The sequence below is a fragment of the Rhipicephalus microplus genome, chromosome 1, assembly GCF_043290135.1.
Source record: "Rhipicephalus microplus isolate Deutch F79 chromosome 1, USDA_Rmic, whole genome shotgun sequence".
NCBI classification, from domain to species: Eukaryota; Metazoa; Arthropoda; class Arachnida; order Ixodida; family Ixodidae; genus Rhipicephalus; species Rhipicephalus microplus.
In genome coordinates, this window is record NC_134700.1 from 19443245 (window position 1) to 19464219 (window position 20975).

General features: G+C 43.3%; 1 protein-coding gene across 5 annotated transcripts in view; it reads left to right on the forward strand.

Moving 5' to 3' along the window:
• Positions 1 to 7466, forward strand: part of LOC119178059 (BEN domain-containing protein 5) — a 47573-nt gene extending 40107 nt beyond the window's left edge. For 4 of the 5 annotated variants that reach the window (XM_075888650.1, XM_075888786.1, XM_075888598.1 and 1 more), the window contains 5 exons: positions 485 to 585; positions 2056 to 2325; positions 5711 to 5761; positions 7006 to 7231; positions 7342 to 7466. In XM_075888650.1, the coding sequence (XP_075744765.1) occupies positions 485 to 585; positions 2056 to 2325; positions 5711 to 5761; positions 7006 to 7231; positions 7342 to 7415 (722 nt within the window). In that variant the 3' untranslated portion in view covers positions 7416 to 7466. Of the gene's footprint in view, positions 1 to 484; positions 586 to 2055; positions 2326 to 5710; positions 5762 to 7005; positions 7232 to 7341 lie in introns of those variants that run through there. The other variant, XR_012894169.1, reaches the window with a different exon arrangement.
• Positions 7467 to 20975: the final 13509 nt, after the last annotated feature.

Sequence of the window (20975 nt, forward strand, 5' to 3'; positions counted from 1 at the left end):
ATATTTTCACTCCGTCTAGTTGTCACTCTGAACAAGACTCCCATCATGAGAGCTGAAATGTCTTATTTGTATTCCTTTTCGTGGTTGGTGTCATTAATTTATCATGTTCTCACCCTAACAGGCTTCAGTCAATATCTCAACTTCACCCATCTTTTTGAGTGGAATGTATACTACACTATGCATGTGATTAATTTCCTTTTGTTTATAACACGTTTTCTAGAGAGTAAATTGGTAAGGCAACTTGGTTGGAGCACTTCAGAGTATGAAAGAGTTTTATGGCACCCGAGGATTTTAGCAAAAAGCACTCCGGTAAAATCGGGATAAATATCAGCCTGACGTGCTGGTGTAGCTTTGAGCAAATACAACATAATTATGTTTGTAATAATCAGGTTGTAATATATTGAAGTTCTGAAAAAGTAATGCTTCGTTCAGGATGCAATGAAGAAATGTGCGCTCTTTATTTTTCACATTTGCTCTCTTACAGAAACATTGGCCAGCCGTTCCTGTTGCGGCCACCAATGCAGCACATCTACTAACCATGGCGCCTACGAACATGAGGCCACCCACAGGAGCATTCAAGAGAAGGTAAGAGCATATGACAACGCATTAAGATGTTTCATCAAGTGCGAAAAGTGGCCGTCAACACCAACAAAAGTGACAAATATTAACTTGTGATGCCATCATCGTGGCATCAGAAATAAGTTTCCGAAATTGGTAGTGTCATCACGACGTCACATGATGTCATTGCTTGTTCTAAGGTTGCCTATCCCGGAGGCATTTGCGAAACAACTGGGATGCAGAAAGCTGTTGGGAGTCGTGGCGGGTCAATACAATCGACTTAAAGAAAAAGGAAAATTTTCGTTATCTGTTGTTTTAATTCAGCCGTGAAGGAGAATGAAGCTGTGCCCAGTTGTTATTTTCCTGCTGCAGTAATGATTAGACATGCCGATTTCAAAACATTTCGATGCAATATTCAGTCAACCGTGTGCATCATCACACATTGCTGCACAACTTATGAAAGAGGAAATATCTTTATGGTGGCACAATCGAACCAGTATGGTACTACAAACCTCACTCAACTATGGCTTGGCAAACATGGCTGCGCTGCCATGTTTTGTTAACGGAGACTTCTCATAGGTCGACTTGAAGTGATGTCAGCAGTACAGTTGAGGCAAATGTGCGAGCTGGAGAATCAAAGTTGTCGACCTTTATTGTTGGATTACCGGTCCAGAAGCCTTTTGTGCCAAGGAAGTGCTTATTTTGAAATAAAATCATGTTTTAGTGGTCTGTATCAGGTAGCGCACTTTAATTTACCCGCCTCAAGAAGCGGAAAGTCTCACGTCACTGTTGCCGTGCACAACGTTGCCCGGCTTTTTACTGTACGGTCGCCGACACTACTAGCGAAACTAAAGCACCAGGAGCCGCATCAGCAACAGCGGCCATCGATTCATTTCCTACAATAGGCTCCGAAATGGCAGACATGTTTTAGCTCAATTGGGCCCCGCTAGATGGCACGGCCTGTCTAGTTTAACCAGGAAAAAGTTGAATTTTCTAACCACTTGTGCTATTCTCCATTGTAACTCCCGGCGGTTCTTTTTTCATGAGAAACAACTCAACAAGCAGCATTTTTTTACGTCCTTTGATACTTTGAAGGTTCTTTATTTAGTGAGCTAGTTTGATTACCAGTGATTAATTGTAGGCAGTTTCTCTGACGTCATAAGGATCATTTCGCGAACGTCCTACTGCGGCGCATCTGTTCCCGTGCATTTACCTCAATTTCTCGGTAAGTAGGGCACTGCTGTTGATACTACTGTCGTTTTAGATGACATACATTGAGCTTTCACTATCCCGTGAATTGTTATTTGTTAATTAAGCGTGTTTGAGTTAATGAGATTTCACTGTATTGCACCAAACACAAAGGGACAAAAGCATAATGGAGTGAGTTTAGACAAGTTAGATACAATTATAAAACTGACAAAAACAAATTCGATTCAACTTGCAAAAAGAACGCTGTATGCTTCAAAAGTGTAATATAGATTTTTTTTGCATTTTCAGGCAAGGCCGTTGCAGTTCATGCAGCCATCGCCATCTTCGCCACCACCACCATCGCCACCACTACCGTCGCCACCACCACTATGGCCGTGCTCGCCATTATCTCCACAAGGGTGGTCAGCAACGCTGCCTTTGCCACCGCCGCAGCACTTACTGCTACCAGAGCCTCCGTCGCCTTCTTCAGAGCAGCCACGGATGCAGCCATGCCCATTGATGCCACCGGTACCACACCCTGGAACCACTTCAAGTGGTTTTCAAGAACCTACCAGCCAGGTGTGTACTTTATAATTGAAATGGCTGTTTCTTTGTTGTTGTTGTTTTTCAATCCGATTTAGGGGTTATATTGTCAGACTAGCCTCCTGTACCTTTTCAGTTTGTTTATTTAATCAATATACGTCTAGTCATTGTTAGTGGTATGCAGACAAGTATTTTAAAGTTGAGCAAATGCAGTGTGACCATCGGTCAATGTCGAATCGCACTGGTTGAGCAGGATAAAAATTTTCTCGCCGGGTTCTCCTGGTCAATTCGGAGCGATTTCCCGCTTTATACTGGTAAATTCGAAGCAAACCACTCCGCAATGGGGCTTCCATGTTGTTTCATCTGGCAAAGGTAGATTTTTCTGAAACTTCGGCAATGCAGGGCTGTCATTTTATATACGATCGGGAAATGAGGTTGTCTTCAACGTTTTTTTAGATGGTGTCTCATCACCCTATGGATTTCTTTACATTCTAAAAATGGCATCGTTTGACTTTGCTGAATGAACTGGCGGTTAAGTTTTGACAGTTGTAGCAGCAGCGACCACAAACCGTGTGTGGAAGTGATTTAAAAAAAAAAGTTGCCCGACCGGCTGTGCAGATGCCCGAAGATCATCGGCTACGTCGAAAAAGTTCAGGAGCCAGTTTAAGTGTCGTATGCATAAACAGCTTCTGGACACCTTATGCACAGCATTCATGTGCTCCAGTCGCAGATTTGGCTTGGTGTAAGACGTTTTTAGATACTGTCAGTTGGGTAAGCACGCACTGTCGCAGCCGCGAGGACTGCCCCCTTTCGTATCCCGCGGAGGCGGCGCTGCTGTCGCTTTGAGATTGGTGAAGGAGCGTCGTCTGCTACCTCTGCATGTGAAACAGCAGGAAATTAGTTTCCAAATTGCGACAAGAGAGAAGAGGATGCGGCAGAAGGGCGACCTTAAAACCAAAACGCATGGGAAGGAGGCAGGTTGGGTAGCTTGCTTGATAGGTCCGCGAAACTCGCACGTAGAAAAACTTGGAAAGAGTGCCTGCGCGCGCAGAAGTCAAAGCATGGCCGCCTGGATCAGTGCGCGGGGGTGTTCGAACAATCGGCGGCCGTGGTCAAAAAATCTTTTTGTTGTGCCGGCGAGTTTGCGTGGCCTCACAAACTTCGATATTTCTCTATTCGTCCCGCGCAAATTAACAGCCGTTTTCGTGCTTCCGCACGTGAGTGGAAGGCATGCCGAGTCGAGTGGGAAGCGAGCGAAAACAAGTCCTTAACACGAAACGAATCGCAAATTATCAGAGTCGGTGGGGTAGCGTACGCCCGTGCACTAGACGCAGACTATTGGATACAGTCGGTGGCCGACGATGTTGGCAAATGGTCTGGTCACTTCAGGCCGGCGATGCCAACGACAGTACCAGCGATTAAAAACAGGGTAGATGGCCGACCGGTCGTGGCAGTGTGAAAACGCGGTCCTCGTCTCGCTCAGAGTAGCGGGGGACAAAGGACACAGGGGTGCATAACAAAAAGGAGTCGGCACATTCCTTTGTTCATGGGTTGGGGAGCAGCAACTAGAGGGTCGCGGAGGCAGGGTCAGCGTTTACAATAAGAATGTATGGGCACCTCGCCGATGCCTGATCGGTGGTCGAAATTGGTTTCCCGGGAAGTCGGGAGACCGCTGACTGTTCGCTGTAACCGATCAGCGGCGCTCGGAGACGTTCGTTGTAAGTGCGATTTTGTGCCATTGAACCAATATATATTTTCTTGGTCACGCGGATATTGTTTGTTTGAAGCGAAAGTTTGTTTTAAGTGGGGCCGTTATATGTGGGCTCGACTGTACTACTTAGTGATAAATAAGGTTTAGGCCTGTACCTAAGAAATGTATGATTATTTATGTATGTTTTGACCATTACCTGCAAGACTTTTCATGGAATAGCAGCTGTTCAGTCCTTGAGAACTGCAGGGTAATTGGGGGGTTTGAAGAAGTACTGCTGATCAGAAGTGTTTTCCTCATAGGCATAGCCACTTAGACAGCCTGGCGCACTGAAGGTCAGCATGTTTACTGTGTTAAACAGCTAATTCACTCAAGCTTGCTTGATTGTTGTGTACCATGTTAAATACGATTCGCGTGACAGATATCTAACCTTCAAGCTCCCGCCTCTGTAATCCGAGAAAGCAAACTAAAAGGAAAAAACAAATTCAACGCTGCCGCGGGAAGCCAGCGGTAGCTCGTTCTCAAAGCTACGTTAGCACCGCGCCCCTCTGAGTATGTACGAGCCGGTGCCGCCTCCATAGCGGGCTTTCCCAACTGACAGTATCTAAAAACGGTGTAAGCCGTGTGCTCGCTTCAAGACTTGGGCGGCTGTTCCGGATCTCTCAGTCGAATTCAACATAATAATAGTTGTACACGTAGCTTTACTCACCATAAAACCTAAATGTAAATTTACAAAGATTTTTAAGCTAATTGCATATGCTTTTTGCATTAACAAACATTCTTGACAAGCTAGTTTTAGGAGAGGAAATTCTTCAAGTGTGTGGAGTAAGTTCTATAATTTAATCACTGTAAAGTAGGATGTCATTCTGCCATAGTTAATGTATGTTTAGGTGTAAGGAAGTTGTAATTATGGGCAAACTTTGCACAATTATTATTTTTGAACACTTTATATAACTCAGTTCACACAAAAGCTAGTTTGAATACCGTTATGATTAAGTGATAACAAGTCATATGCAAGTAGTATGAAGTTAGCCTAGACAAGGTAAGCAGCATTAGAGTAAAAAGAACTGTTGGTAATTACGTGTATGTCTCGATTCTGAATGTTCTCTATTGGCAAAAAATTATTGTTATGCGTATTTGTCCATGTAATAATGCCATAGGTGATTTGACTGTTTATGAAAGCAGGGCAACAATAAGGCATCACAGGAGCTAAATAAAGAAGATTTAATGAGGGCTCGTACACCGAAGGCAGTTTTTTTTTTAGCATAAGCAATATGATGGGTAAACTTCACGTTAGGATCAAGTTTTTGGCCTAGAAAACACACCAAATTGCAGGAATTAAATTATCGTAGTCAATTAAAAGGGAGCTTTGTTTTGGAAACTGTATAAACCATGAACTTAGTTTTAAGTGGGATTAAAATTAGGTTGTTTTAATAACACAATGTAGAACACTGATCAGTTCGTTGTGCAGCTCAGTGATTGGGCTTTTAGCAATTTATGGAGCATAAGCCGGAAAAACAATAGGGATAAAAGTTTCAGCAGCTGTTATTGGGCTGAACAAAGCACAAATGAGGGCTGATAGTTATGTTGTGTCTGAAAAGAAAAAAAAGTTTTGGAAATGATGCTTAACTTTCATAGCTGGAAGCCATGCTGGCATATGTGTGCCTAATATTTTTTATAGCTGATTGACTTTTCCTTTGTTGTGCCTTTTAGGGTTTGGGTGCCAGTGATGAACTGCCGCTGTTTTCCCCGGTGGACAATCAAGTAAGTAGCTTTACAGTAGCTTGAAAAGTTAGGCTAGTTGGTATTCGTTCATCTTTTAACTGAATAAGGGCACGTACAGACACTTGAACACCGCTTATGTTGTGTGCATTTTCTTCTTCTAGTGTCCGTCTCTCTGTGCATGCCCTTATTCAGTTAAACGATGAAGTAGCTCTACTTTTTGTAAATTTATGTTTATTCAGTGCAATACTTTCACTACTGGGTTGAATACATAGTTATGCAACTTGCATTGCACTTTCACTTCTTTGTATGTTTATGCTTAGTTTATTCATCTACTACGGTTAATTTTGTAAATTATGAACTGGTGAATTTAAAGGTTCAGGAGGTTATTTCACGAATGACCAGTGCAATCTTCTGCATTACTCTTTTTTGGAATGTCACGGCATTCAGTACAAGCTTCATAAATATGTTTGTGACAAGTCTTAATGTCAGGAAAAAGGGGAATGAATTGAGGCTCTGTCTTTTTGATTCCCGAGTTCCTCATTATCGGACTTGACAAAAGAAATTTTTATCTGCAATGTGCCAGAGCACTTTTTGTCAGTGCCAGCTCTAAGTGCCTTTTAGGGTGTCTGGTGGTCTCTTATACTTTAGTAGAATATTATGGACTCAACATTACTAACAACTGTAACACACTGTAAGATATGTTACATAATTGTTAATTTAACTTTCACACATATCTAGAGCACTCAAAATTGTAAATATGCTTCTTTTTAAAATGTCTTACAGCTTCTCACAAACTGTTCAGGTGAGACTTAAAGACAGCAATGATGTATGTGATTTGCTTTTCATTGATCATTGAAACGAATGCTTTTTTGTTTTGCTGGAGCCACATTAGTGTAAAATTTCTAAATAGGGATTATGTTGATGTTTTTCTAACTTACTATGGCACCCCACTTTTTGCCCAGTCTTTTATTATCTAAAAATTAATAATTCTCCTTGTGAAGGCTGGTGTAGCATTGCCATGAATGAGCACTATATGCACCTGTAGGCTTATATACATTCTGTGAACTGTACTTGCTTTAGAAAAAGAATATTTGGATAACGTTTATTATGCCAGTGTTATACAAGATGGCATGCAGTTGCAGAAGTGAATTGTAAGATTCATCAGAACTATTTGAATACATACGAGCAAAACTATAGTCGCACGACCAAAGAGCGCAACTAACTTTTTCAAAAACAAGATATCTCTTGAGTCTTTTATTATGATTCCACATTTTTTTGCGCAGATTCACCTAGGAAACGGCATATTGCTGGAGCAGGAAAAATGGGCATGGCTGCTTTTGCGTCCGAGAGACAGCTCGTTTTGTAAGGAGGCGACCAAGCTTCTGTGGGGTGTGAGTGCCCTCCACAACAGGAGCATCACAGGAGCCCCTTGTCGGCGCTACGTGCGCTCGGAAAATCAGGCACCACCCAGGAGGGCACTCACGCCTAAGAAATTGGAGGCAGTCGGAAGTAAGTGTTTCATGCTTAGTATATTTTGCTGAATTTAGGGACAATAAAAGTTATCAACTATATGAACCAGTAAGTCCCTAATTGCTACATATTCCTGCTCATTTTTACAGATGCCTTCAGCAAGTACATTGCTGGGAGACCAAGCGAAGTGGCACCAATTGAGAGGCTAAGAAAAATGAACTGATTCATTGCTGAAATGTTGAACGACCTAAATAAATGAGTCGTCAAAACATTACTCTAGCCTGATCGTGTTTATTTGATATCATTGCAGCATACCTACATTACATTGTTTATTTTACTGTGTGCTTCATGAACTAGCATGCCTTTCTTAATACATTCTTTTACTGCATGTTAATTTTGACCCAAATAGCTGATCCAACCCATATCACCTGCATAACCTGTAATACCCATACATTCGTTACACTTATACCACCTATATGAGCCCTACCACCTGTATGACCCGCACCACCCATATGACCCGTACCACCCGCATGACCCGTACCACCTGCATGACCCCGTACCACCCGCATGACCCCGTACCACCCGTATGACCCGTGACACCTGTATGCCCCGTATCCAATAACATCGTATGTGCAGGTCCTGTACATGTAGGAATTTTCAGTAGGGTAGGGACTCTAAGAGCCGAGATGTCTTCTCTCCGATGCATACGTCGGCTACTTGTCGACGTGCCGCTTGGATTTTTTATAGGCCCGGGTTATCCCTTACGCCACCAACGTCAAATCGGGGCCCTCCGCTGGGTGGCGCCATGATCCTACAATCCGGAGCCGCTGCACTGGGTGGCACCCAAGGACGAGTGATTTTGCCATGCATTTCGTAAGACTTGCCAGACTGGATGGCACCAATTGCTTCATCGCGACCGTGGGCTGAGAGAGCTTGCCGTGCGTGGCGTAAGACAAACCGGCGCCACCACTTGATGACGTTGTTGAGTGTATGGCGTCAGGTGGGCTCGATCACTGGCCTTGACACAGATTGCCTTTGCAGAAGCAATGCCGTTCGGTCTGGACACTCAGACGTAACATCACCCACGCCGCCAGACAATGCGCCGGAAAGACGAGCTGCCTCCACGTGGCTCGGATGTCGGGCACGCCAGTTCGCCAGTTTTCTCCAGGTTCACCTCCAGGACTATAGGGGAGGTTGTAGATCTAAGCTCGGTTCCGTGAACACATCCATTCCTTGAGGACGGATCCCAGCTCCACTGGCTTGTCGCCACAACTTGTCGGCCAAGCTTCACTCGTCTCTTCTGACGATTTTCAGTTTCAGCACTTGTCGATGGTTCTGCAACTTGTCAAGAATGATTCGACAATAGACAACACGCGACACAAGCAAGTGCCCTTGGTCATCCGACAGAAGACCAGACAAAGTTTAGTACAACATATACCTAGCTACGTGTCTATCGGAATTTCGTTCCCTCTACATCAAGAGGCACATGTGGGACACAAGACTCTTAAAATGAGAACTCAAATGTTTACATGTACAACAGCGTAATGAAATAAACATAACATAAATTTCGCCTTTTGAGATCAATCTGGACGATAGCACTCGGTTAAGGCTGTGATGAGGACAAAATTTTGCCCTGACTAACCAACGAAAGTCTAAAAGGAGGAAAATGTACTAACTAAAACGCACAGCCAAGTGCGTCTGCATTAACGTCCAGCTTTACTTTTTTGTAGCAAACTTCTAATGCTGTGCTGTTGAAGAATCATGCTCCACCTGAGTAACCAGCCACATTTAGGCGAAATAGTATTGAAGCAGGTTAGAAAACAGTGGTTTGTTTCGACCACAAAACTCGAACCGCAGACATAACAGGCCAGCTTTTGAACGGCCCGTACGAGGCAAGCGCATTTCTTTTCAGAATTACTGTATGCCTCTTCCCTGGAGCTCAGTTTTTGACTTCAATACAAAACTGGCCTTTCTATTACATCACTAGAAGTGAAAATTTCTGCCCCTTGTTCCTCTGAAGCATTAAAAAGCAGATTTAATACCACTTGACGTTGAACGTATTGTTTCATTAGGTTACTATGGTAAATTTCGTTTGGCCGCCTTTCTAATTTCACTTCATAATTGGTATCAGAAAGCTTCGATGTTACTTTGGCGGGCCCTTCTCAATGAACCTCAAGCTTGTTCTTTTTGGATGGCCGCAGCAGCATGACCCGACTACGCACTTCAAAGGTGCGTTTCTTCACCGATTTGTCGTAGTACTCCTTCGACAACATTTGTGCAGTTTTCATTTAGCTTTTCACAAGACCTTTCGTTTTTCCAAGCCTCTGAAGGAGGTCTAGATAATACGCAACTACATTAAGGTCCTCGTCAAATCCCTCCCAAGGCTCGCGTAGCATTCGCAATGGTGTTCTCAAACACCTGCTGTACCGAAGCTCTGCAGGGCTAAAGACTGTGCTCTCATGAGGAGCTGATCTCAAAGCGAACATTGCGGGAGGAATACATGCTTCCCAGTCACATTTGTGCTCATAACAAAGAGCTCTCTGTATCCGTTTTGAACAGAATGCACACGCTCTACCAGATTAGATTGCGGGTGATGGATCGCGCTGTGCACTATTTTTATTCCACATTTATCCAAAAAGGTACAGGTGAAGCAACTGGTGAAGACACTACCATGGTTGCATTAGATTTCAGATGGAAATCCCACGCGTGGGAATATAGAGAGCAGAGCATCCACGACATGAGAAGAGTTGAGTTCCTCAAGTAGTATCAGTTCTGGAAATTTTGTGGCTACCCAGAGGGCCGTCATGATGTACTTACAACATTGCCTTGACTCTGGCAATGGCCCGACGATATCAATTACTAAGCGCCGAAATGGTTCGGAATAATTGGCAAAAGCTTCATGGGTGCCTTCCACTTGTCCGTGGATTTCCTCGCTTTCTGACAAGTGTCGCAAGAGCGTTCAAAGTCTTCGATAACCTTCGAGCATTTCGGCCAATAAAACTCAAGGGAAGCTCTAGCCTTGGTCTTAATTGTGCCGAGATGCCTTGCCCAGCCGTTTTCATGCGCCAGTTCCAATAGTTAGCGACAATACTTTTGGAGCACCAAGAGCTGCTCATACTTGCGACCTTGCAGATTTGTGTAGCTCCGATACAGGAGCGCTGGCTTCTAAAAAAACATTCTTTTTCTTTGTTTACAATTTGACGCTTTCCATTAGCGCTTGCTGCTCTTGATAGAGCGTTTCTCAATCAACCCTCGACAGCCCACTGCAACTTTCCGCTACAGGCGACAGCGTTGCACCCCTCTTGCTCTCACTTCAAAGAGGGACGCAGTGGCCTCTATACCGTGCAGTGTTAATCACGGTTTCCTACATTAGTGCACGCATCTTTTTCGACTCATTTTTATGGATCACATGGAGGTCGCTGCTTTTGCCGCTATTCTTCTAATCATGGCATATTCATACACAAAATTGCACCAGATGGCACACACTTACAAGTAACTACACATCCCACAACAATACATGATATTTCCTTCCTCAAGATAATTGCTGGTTACGCGGGTCACACTCGAATAATTGAGAAAAGGCTCGTCACAGCTTTTCGCATTCGCGTTTCAGAGATGGCGTGGCGCTTGTCATTTAAAACTGATCAGAACTATCATGACTCACAGCAATAACTTAAAATTCTTACAGGCTAATGCGGACCATACACGTGATGCCACAAAATATTAATAGAATACATGACAAAACAACACTGCAATTTCACCTTCGTGTGTGACCCGCACATCCGCGCAAGCACTGTTAAAGGCATATCGCACTCCATAACAAAGTTCCACGCACCAAACAATCCTCACGTCATGCTTCTAGTACACAACCCTAATTTTGTCTTACGCCCATTACACGTAACAGATTTTGTTGTTGCAGCAAAGTGTGAAAGCCGTGACCAAACATTATTATTGATAGCCGTGTATGCCCCACCACAAAGACCTATTGATTCAGTTCTGAATGAGCCATAATGTGTAGTTTCATTATTCACAGGTTGTACTATCATCATAGCCGGAGATTCAACCCTTAGCATAGAATGTGGGGGCCGGCTATAGGAGATGCTCGCGGCTGTCAAGCAGTTCAATTGGTGACGACGAATGACTCAGTCATATTGAACAACCCCACCTCCGTTCCAAATTTCACAACTCCGTATGCAGATTCATGGATAGATTTGACTATGATTTCGCATGACCTCATTCGCGATGCTTACCATTGGAAGGTTCTCCAAATTCCTACCCTCTCAGACCACAACTACATTGAATTCTCGTTCTCGCAAGCACATAGCAGCAGTGATAAACGATCAACTAATCTAGGAAGAGTGAAAAGTCTTAACAAACTAAAAGACGATACTTGGTTCACAAAGATTCTCGGCTGCAACATTGGGTCACCTGAAGCCTTAAACATGGTTATAGACAAGTTTTATGCCATATACTCCGCTTTAATCCAACGTTACTCACGACGCATAGCATCACGTAGTAAATTAGGTAGTGGTTGGTTGACACCAAAATTGGCTATCGAACGTAAGCGTGTTCGGGCTGTGCGATGACGATATCAGCGAACAGCCGACCCCCTCCTTCGAGACGTATATCGCAAATTGTACGTTGACGCATTGTCCACCTACAAGGATAAAATCTGGAAAGGAAAATGATCGTTTAATAACCTTCTTACGAAGAAATGCTTATATGGTGATGTTTTCAAAACAGCATTTCGAAAACACCACCAAGTAACTTTCTTCCTCCTCTAGATTTACCTAACGGCATTCGCACAACTTCTGTAATGGAATCCGCCCGGCTTCTACTCGATACATTGGTAGTAGTGGACAGCTGTTCGGAAGACAACATGCACCGCACTATCATGCATGACGTAATGGCTAGTCCTTGCCCATGGCACACTTCTGACCCTCCTTTTACAATATCTGAAAAAGAGAGTGCGATGAAACAGGGCAATTCACACTCTGCTCCTGGACACGATGGATTAACCTACCCGTTCATTAAAAGATTATTTGAATACCATCCCTAATTTTTCTATGTTATATTCAATACCGCCTTAGAAATTTATTTATTTATTTATTTATTTATTTATTTACAATACTGCTACTCTCCTTCGAGAGCGTGGCAGTTGGGCAATACAGTAATTTTTTACACAAAAAAAGGATGTAGATGTAAAAACATGCAAGCATAATAACAGGACATGAGGATCATATAACCATTGAGCAGTGCAGCAGTTAAACGTTAATTATGCTATTAATACACAATGTATGCAATAATCACAAGATACAAAGCAAGTTATAGCCATTATACAGAGCTGAAACCATGCCGAAAGGAGATAAAAATAAAATACATGATTAAAGAAAGGAACTTACGTTAGCATTGGTATCGTGAGGGAAAACATAAATAGAACAGTTGTGACAGGAACAGCAAGCACTGAAAGCATACTTCAAAAATAGCTATACTACTGTGAAAGGAACATTGAAAAAGGTGTTGCTTTAACTAACGAACAGCAGATCTGAACCGGTGCGCCTGCATGCGTATAAACTGTTATGCGCGCCCAGTTTTTTTCTATCTGTGCAATAAATTCTGATAGCGATTGGGAGTTTGCGATAGTGGCATCAAGTTGGTTCCATTCCGCTATTGCGCGCGGGAAGAATGAGTACTTAAACGTGTCGTTCCTACATGCGTATTCTGACAACGTGCGCGCATGTTTATTGCGAGTTCGCCGAGCCTGTGAAAATGAAAGGTATTTGGATGAATCTATCTTGTAGTTATTTTTTACTAGCTGGAAAAACAATTTTAAGCGAGCGTGTTTCGCTCTTGTGGGCAGCGTTTGTAAACCTGACTGAGTTAAAAGATGTGTTGGGGAATCTGTGCGTCTATATTTGTTGTAAATAAATCTTACAGCTTTCCTTTGTATTTCTTCTAGTTTGGTTATATTAGTCAGCGAATACGGAAACCAGACAGTGTTTGCATATTCTAAAACTGGTCTTACGAATGATGTGTAAGCTAGCAGCTTCGTTGGCGTTGTTGAGAGCGCTAGAGTTAGTTTTAAGAAGAATAGTTTGCGTAGCGCCTTCGAAGTTATATTAGCGATGTGTTTGTCTCATTTGAGATCAGCAGTCAGTGTAACTCCTAGATATTTATGTTCCTCAACTTTATTAAGAAGTGTGCTATTAATAATGTATGGGAAGTTGGATGGTTTTGTTTTTCTGCTTACGGGCATTATCCCTGATTTTTGTGTGTTTATTTTCATCTGCCATTTAGAGCACCAATTAGCCACGACAGCTAGAGAATCATTAAGCATAATGTGATCGTTGTAATGATTAACTTTTCTATATATCACGCAGTCGTCCGCAAATAGCTTGATGTTGCAAGTGATGTTAGCAGTGATATCATTAATATAGAGCAAGAAAAGCAATGGCCCAAGTACCGAGCCTTGGGGAACGCCGGATTCTACTGCTACTGTGTTAGAAGACATCTGTTCATAGAGTACAAATTGTGGCCTGTTAAATAAGAAAGCTTTTATCCAAGCGGAAAGTTCTCTTATTCCGAAAACAGTTTCTACTTTAGCTATTAGTTTGCTGTGGCATACACAGTCAAAAGCCTTAGATAGGTCAAGTAGAATTAAGTCAGTTTGACCACGGTTATTAACTGTAATGGCAAGGTCGTGAACTAGTTCAGTAAGTTGAGTTACCGTCGATAAACCACTTCGAAAACCATGTTGTTTAGGGGAGAAAAAATTCATGTGCTCTAGAAATACTGTCATGTGCTTTAAGATTATGTGTTCGAGTAGTACATGATGTGCTGGTCAATGAAATAGGTATGAAATTTGAAAATTGTGCTGCGTCTCCTCCTTTATGGATCGGTATCACCTTTGCGATCTTCCAATCGTTAGGTAGTTGTGAAGTCGTGAGTGATTTTCAGAAAATGAGACCAAGATATTTGCTACACCATTCTGCATATCTTTTCAGGAAACTGTTCGGTATATCGTCTGGTCCACTACTTTTTTGGGGGTCGAGCTTAAGTAGCAGGCTGAAAATCCCAGCATCAGCGATGTCTAATTGGTCGACTTTCGTACGATGTTGCTCTTCTATTGGCGGAATAACGTTATCATCAACGGTAAACACCGATCGAAAAAAATCGTTATATGCATTGGCCTTAACAGTTTTTTCTTCTGGAAGGAGATGCGATGCTGCTGTTTTAAAGGCGCGAAAGTGATCCCAGAACCTGCAGGGATTATTTGGAAGGAACGTAGGTAGCGTCTCGTCAAAATAGCGTTGTTTAGCAAGTTTAGCTTTGTGCTTAAATTCCGCGATGGCATCCGGTAGCTTTCGAGTTCTGGATTCTCCCCCGCCTTTTTTTTTTATTGCTCTACGTAACCTTTTCAAACGTCGCTTCGCCTGAATACCTTCGCGCGTGATCCATGGATTATTTTTTGGCGGGCGTTTGACTTTTGTAGGTATGTGGTGAGCGATACAAAAACGTACGACAGATTTGAAGTGAAGCCAAAGGGAATCGACATCTACTGATGTATTCAACCCAATTTCTGAGAAATACAGGAATTCATGAGCGAGATGAGTTAGTATGCTATCGTCATCAGCGTTTTCCAAGCTTGTTACAACGGATACAGAAGAATGAGTGGTCATGGTGCCACCAAGAGGAACTACGCACACTGGTACGTCGTGGTCAGATATTCCGCGGGTTACATCAATTCTTATGCGGTTTATGTCGAAATTGTCGCTGAAAAATATTAGATCAAGTATGTTCTCAGTTACTCCCTGCGAGCGAGTAGGCTGCGAAACGACCTGATGAAGACTGAAGGTTAGCATGAGGTCAAATAACACATCCGAAGCTGATGACGTATAGCACATACTATCCCAGTTAATGTCTGGAAGATTAAAATCACCCATGAGTACAACACGTGAACCGTAAGCATGACGTTGCATGTAATAATGAATTGCACTGATAGAATCGTCACCCGAGTTTGGGCTTCGATAGACACAACCTAACAATATGCTGGTACCGTCACAAAGTAGTTTACAAAAAACCGCTTCAGCATTTTGTTCCTCTGGAAGGGCCACGAAAGAGAGGCCTTTTCTTATCAATATTTTCACCCCACCACCACGTGTGGGGCGATCTTTTCGGATCACGAAATAGTTGGGTGGTGTAAATTCGTGATCTAAAACATCAGGCGTGAGCCACGTTTCTGTGACGGCTGCTAAGTGAGGCTCATAATCGATGATCAAATTTTCAAGAGGTTCAGGCTTATTAGTTACGCTTCTAGCATTCACTGTGAGAAGTGTTAGTTCGCCTATTTTGCAGCACGACGAGTAGTGGCTCCGTTTTTTGTTTGGTCGCCGGGTACGTTCGTCGTTCTCGTTACACGGGCTGTTTCTGAGGCAGCTTCCGCGTGTTTTTTCTTAAGCGGAACCTTGTCATCCTTTTCGTTGCTCCAGACATATGCATGATTATTATTATACAGCTTGTCAAAAACTAAGGAAACCTTTTTGTTATTTTCTAGATTTGCCTTCGCACTGTTCCAAAGTTTTCTCCGATTTTCACGTACTCGTTTCGAAAAGTCTTCTCCGATAGATAGGCTTGTGCCACGAAGTTTATGTCCCCGTTTTAATATTGAAAATTTCTCTCTTGAGTCTAGCAGCTTGAGAATCACGGGCCTAGTTTTGTTTGGTTGGGCTCTACCGATGCGATGTATGCGTTCAATTGCTGCAGGTTTTAATTCTAGGGTGTCTTCAATTATGTTTTTGTTCACTGCAGATTCAAGTGTCAAGGGAGTCTCGCCTTCTACCTTGGGAAAGCCATATATTATCAGGTTAGCTCGCCTGCCGCGATTCTCTAGATCATCAATTTTTTCTTGCATAGATTGTATTAACATTTTTATATTTGCTATTTGTTCTTGACATGAATCCACTTTTTCTTTTAGCCTCGCGAGCGAGTCTAGTTTCTTGTCGATTTTAGGTAGGCGGCTTTCCTTTATCTCTTTGATATCTGCCGCGATATCTTTTAATTGCTGGCTGATGTCAGGGCCTGGGTTCGTCTCAATGTCTCCGCCCGGATTCTTCCCGCAGGCTAGGAAAAGAGGAAAATTAATATTCATACTGAAGCCAGGTCATCCGCTCAATTCACCTAAGGCATATAGACCAATAGTAATGAACTCTGTTTTCAGTAAAGTATGAGAAAGACTCCTAAATGCTCGTTTGTATTATTTCCTGAACAATAATCAATACCGTTTTACGCATTATAAAAGTGCTACTTTAGCACTTGTACACACTCTGAAGCAAATTAGCTGCGTACAAGGCATCCAAACATCCCACCATACTTATATCTCTTAATTTTGTAGCAGCATTCGATAGCGTTTGGCATCCTGCAGTCTTAAACTTCTTACTCAAGCACAGGTGTCCACAAAACTTGTACTGCCTACTCAAATCCTTTTTACCGAACCACACTGTAACTTTTTCAACCAACGTCGCACAAAAGACAGTACAGCCATTGGCAGCCCGCAGGGATCGATGTCCTATCAGTCCGCTACTGTGGAACATAATAATACACGGATTACTCGATCTTCTTGTGCCCCCTGGCGTACACATACAGGCGTACGTGGACGATACCATCATTGTCATCACAGATACGTCAAGACTCCGGTTACAAGCAAAGGCTGAGCTTTTTCTGGCTTTAGTATTCCGGTGGGCACGAGAACAAAAAGTTACGGTAAGCGCCGAGAAGTCCTTCTTCGTGTTCTTTAAACACGGACACACGGGTGCATCAAAATGCCGTTCATCTATCCACATGGATGGCGTTTTTTTTTCTCAAACACACAGAAAAATTTTATTCTAGACGTATTATTTAGCCCTCCTTTACATTTGCATGCCCACATTGATTACATTAAAGCAAAAGCTGAAGTGTCCACGTCCCAGCTCCTCGCATTTGTTGAATCGCACCGTACACTAAACAGTACACTCATTAGACGACTCTACCGTCAAGTGATACTGCCCTCTCTCTCTCATATGCATCTCCAGTATGGTGGCCTATGTTCCCATCGATATTCATTGGGACGCCAGTTTTATCAGCTCAGCGACCCGTCTTAATTTCTTTAACAGGTGCATATTACACCACACGCACGTCATCCCTACAGATTCTCACTAACGCGCGAATTAGAGTCGGACAAATTATCTGCAGAATTTTCCTTATTCATACTTCAGAACGTAACTTACTATGGTGTAAAAACATTGAAACCAGCTGACATACTATATTCATGCACTACATGGGCTCATAACTTTAGTAAAAATTATAAATTTAGTTTCACTAAACTCTCACCATCAGAAGAAGCAGTTTTTTTCAAAACGAAAGCCATTCACGTACACATTGACGGCTCATACACGTCAAACGCGGCATATGTTGTTTTGAGAAAAGATGAAAAAATCATAACTGTCAGGAAATTTTAGATCCGTAACGCTTCAAGCGCATATGACACGGAATTATTTGAATTCCAAGAAGCACTACATATCGTTTTTTACAACTAACTTTACCACGCCAGCCCACATTTACACAGAATGTCAATCACTTCTAATGAAACGTCCAAGTCTAACTTATAGCGATGAAAGAATTTGGGACATCAAGCTGCTTCTTAATTGTATAATCTCGTCAGGCAAAATTATAAAACTATATTATGTACCTGGCAACATGGGAATTTTGGGAAATGAACTAGCTGACGCAGCAGCTTCATCAGGAGGGAGATCAGGCTTCGTGCTTTACGCCAAAATATTAATTCGGTCAATACGAACTCAGTTTCATGAAATCTTGAATTCACATTGACACACCCATTGGCAGACTGAGGGACCTGAGACAACGCTATTTCATTGCATCGCAAGTGCGTACAAAATTCCTGAATGTTTCCTCTTTTCTAAAGCCCCACCGCGGTGGTCTAGTGGCTAAGGTACTCGGCTGCTGACCCGCAGGTCGCAGGATCAAACCCCGGCTGCGGTGGCTGCATTTCCGATGGAGGCAGAAATGTTGTAGGCCCGTGTGCACAGATTTGGGCGCAAGGTAAAGAACCCCAGGTGATCAAAATTTCCGGAGCCCTCCACTACGGCATCTCTCATAATCATATGGTGGTTTTGGGACGTTAGACCCTACATATCAATCAATCAATCCCCTTTTCTAAAAGCCTAACGCACTTATTGTCTGGTCACGGACACTTCCAGTATTTTCTTCATCAATTTATTATAACTTTTTCGGACAGGTCTATGTGTGGTGCACCTTGTTTGAGCGAACACCACTACTTTAATGAATACCGAAACACGCAACACATTGTGACCCATTTACGTGTGCACAACGGTCATACAACACTACCCGCGCATTATTGCGGGCTATTGACCAATAAAAAATCTTGTGCGTATCTACTTCAGCCCATCCTTAAGACCACTGGCTCGCATCCCACTTTGTCATTTTGTTAGGACTTTCCGCATTCAATGACAACGCATTTTAAATAAACACACACACACACACACACGCACACGCACAAGCACACACACACACACACACACACACGCACACACACAAACAGGAACCCCAAACAGTAAAGTTAGGGAAATACACTGCTGCTGCACGTCGACCTGCTCATGCCTGAGAAGCTAACTGGTTTATTTTTGCATTTTCATGCCACACTCATTAGGTTTTACCCTTGTCATTGTTTCTTTAACTGATTGGCTTTCTTAAATAAAGAACTTAGAAATTTTCCCTCATTATTTATGTTAGATTGGCTTGAGTCCATTATACCTCCTGGTGGTATAGGCTTGCCCATCTTTTTAGTTATTTTCACATAAAGGGGGCGAAAAAAAGCGCACAATGGCGCCATGTCATCGCCTCCGCCGACGAAGACAGCGCCATTCATTTCGGCGACGGGCCGCTTGAGTGACTGCTTGAGTGACTCACCCGGGTGATTTCCTGTCCGAGGTTTTGCCAACTCGCCGCCAAGGTCACGCAGATCAGCCGCTTTTGCAGACGGTGTTTCACTACATTGAACAAGATGAAGTTTCTGCGAAAGCTTCCGCGCTTGCGGTCACGTGAGGGCCATGTACGCTAAGTTGGAAAAGAACAATTTACCCTGCTCTTTGAGAAGCTGCTCTGAGTTATTAGAAAATAGATAAGAAAAACGGTTGGGAAGCGCGGCAGACACAGCCGCTTCGGTGCGAAGCTTACCGAACGGGCCCTCAATGACAACCGTAGCGATTGATAAACAAGCACTCTGCTCCACGGCAACTTTCCGGACCCACGCGAATTCTCCTGTAAGATCGCCCAGAGACACAAACGAAGTATGGACAACATCCATTGTTGCCGCAGAGTCTCGAAGTGCTCGACAAGTTTTCCCATACACACTAATTTCATGGAAATACGGCTCTAACAACCGCATGTTCTTTTCCGATTTTCGGATTGTTGAAGCAAACTTTTGTTTACAGTATACTTCAATGTGCCCTTCCTTTTTGCAGTTGTAGCAGATTAGTGGCTTCCGTGACTGAAACGCCCGTGTGGTATCAGTGCGCTGCTTAGGAAGCTCACTCGATTTCTCCACTTCCGTTTGCCATTCTCCTACAGTGTCCTTCGTAAAAGACCGGTCCTTTCTGAAATTATGGGGCTGAGTGTGTTCCGTTCGTCAGGCTTTCGTGAAAGGCTCTCTTTCTGTTCACCCTTTTCAACACGCACTGTCCTGCTATGCAATTTTTGGCGAGTAACACACTCCTCAGCTAACTCTGCTGCCTCGTTTAGCTGCACTTCGCCAAGTTTGTCTTGCAGCCAAACCTTGACGTCATCCTCAATGCAGCGGTATATTGCTCCGATGCGATGTATTTTACCGCCTTATCGCGATCCTCTTTAACATCATCGTCCTATTCAAATAATCTCCTATTCAAATAAATCTGCTTAAGACGAAACGCGAAGTCAACGAGTCACTCACTGCCCTTTTTTGCATACGAGAACCTTTGCCGCAAAGCCTCGGGTGACAACTTATAACGTCTCAAGAGCACTTCCTTAACCTCATCATAGCTTTCAAACGCTTCCTTCGACAAGCACGCTATCACGTCGGACACTTCGCTGGGAAGTAGAGCTAACAGGTTCTGCGCCCAAAGAGACTGCTCTTAAGCACTTCACTCACAAACGTGTTCAAACCTGACGAGATACTTCGCCATGTCCTCGCCTGCTATGAATGGTGACAGTTGGTCCCAAATTCTATGACCACTGACCTGAACCGTAACAGAAGCTACGCAGGCGCCTGCGAAAACTGTAGGATTGCCAATTCTATTCGTTTACATTCGAGGCGTTCCTGTCTCTCAGCCTCCTCACGCTCGCTGCGTTCGCGCCTTTCAGCTTCTTCACGTTCGCAAGCTTTTCGCCTTTCAGCCTCCTCATGGCGTGCTTTGATATCCACCCTGGCCTCATCGACTTCCTCAGTCGTCACTCCATCTTTCATGATCTCAAGGATCGCTTGCTTTCGTTTCGCATGGCCCAAACTAAGGTCAAGCTGTTCGATTGTGAAAATAATTATACCATTTACAGATGTGATAGAGAAGAATCGCCAGGAGGTGGTGTACTTATAGCCGTAGCTGATTATATAGTTTCTAGCCATATAGTAGTAGCATCACCTTTAGAATTTGTCTGTGTTTCCCTCCATGTCAACTATCAAAATGTCATATTTTGTGGCTGTTACCGCCCTCCGAGTGCGACGCCAGTGTTTTGCGAG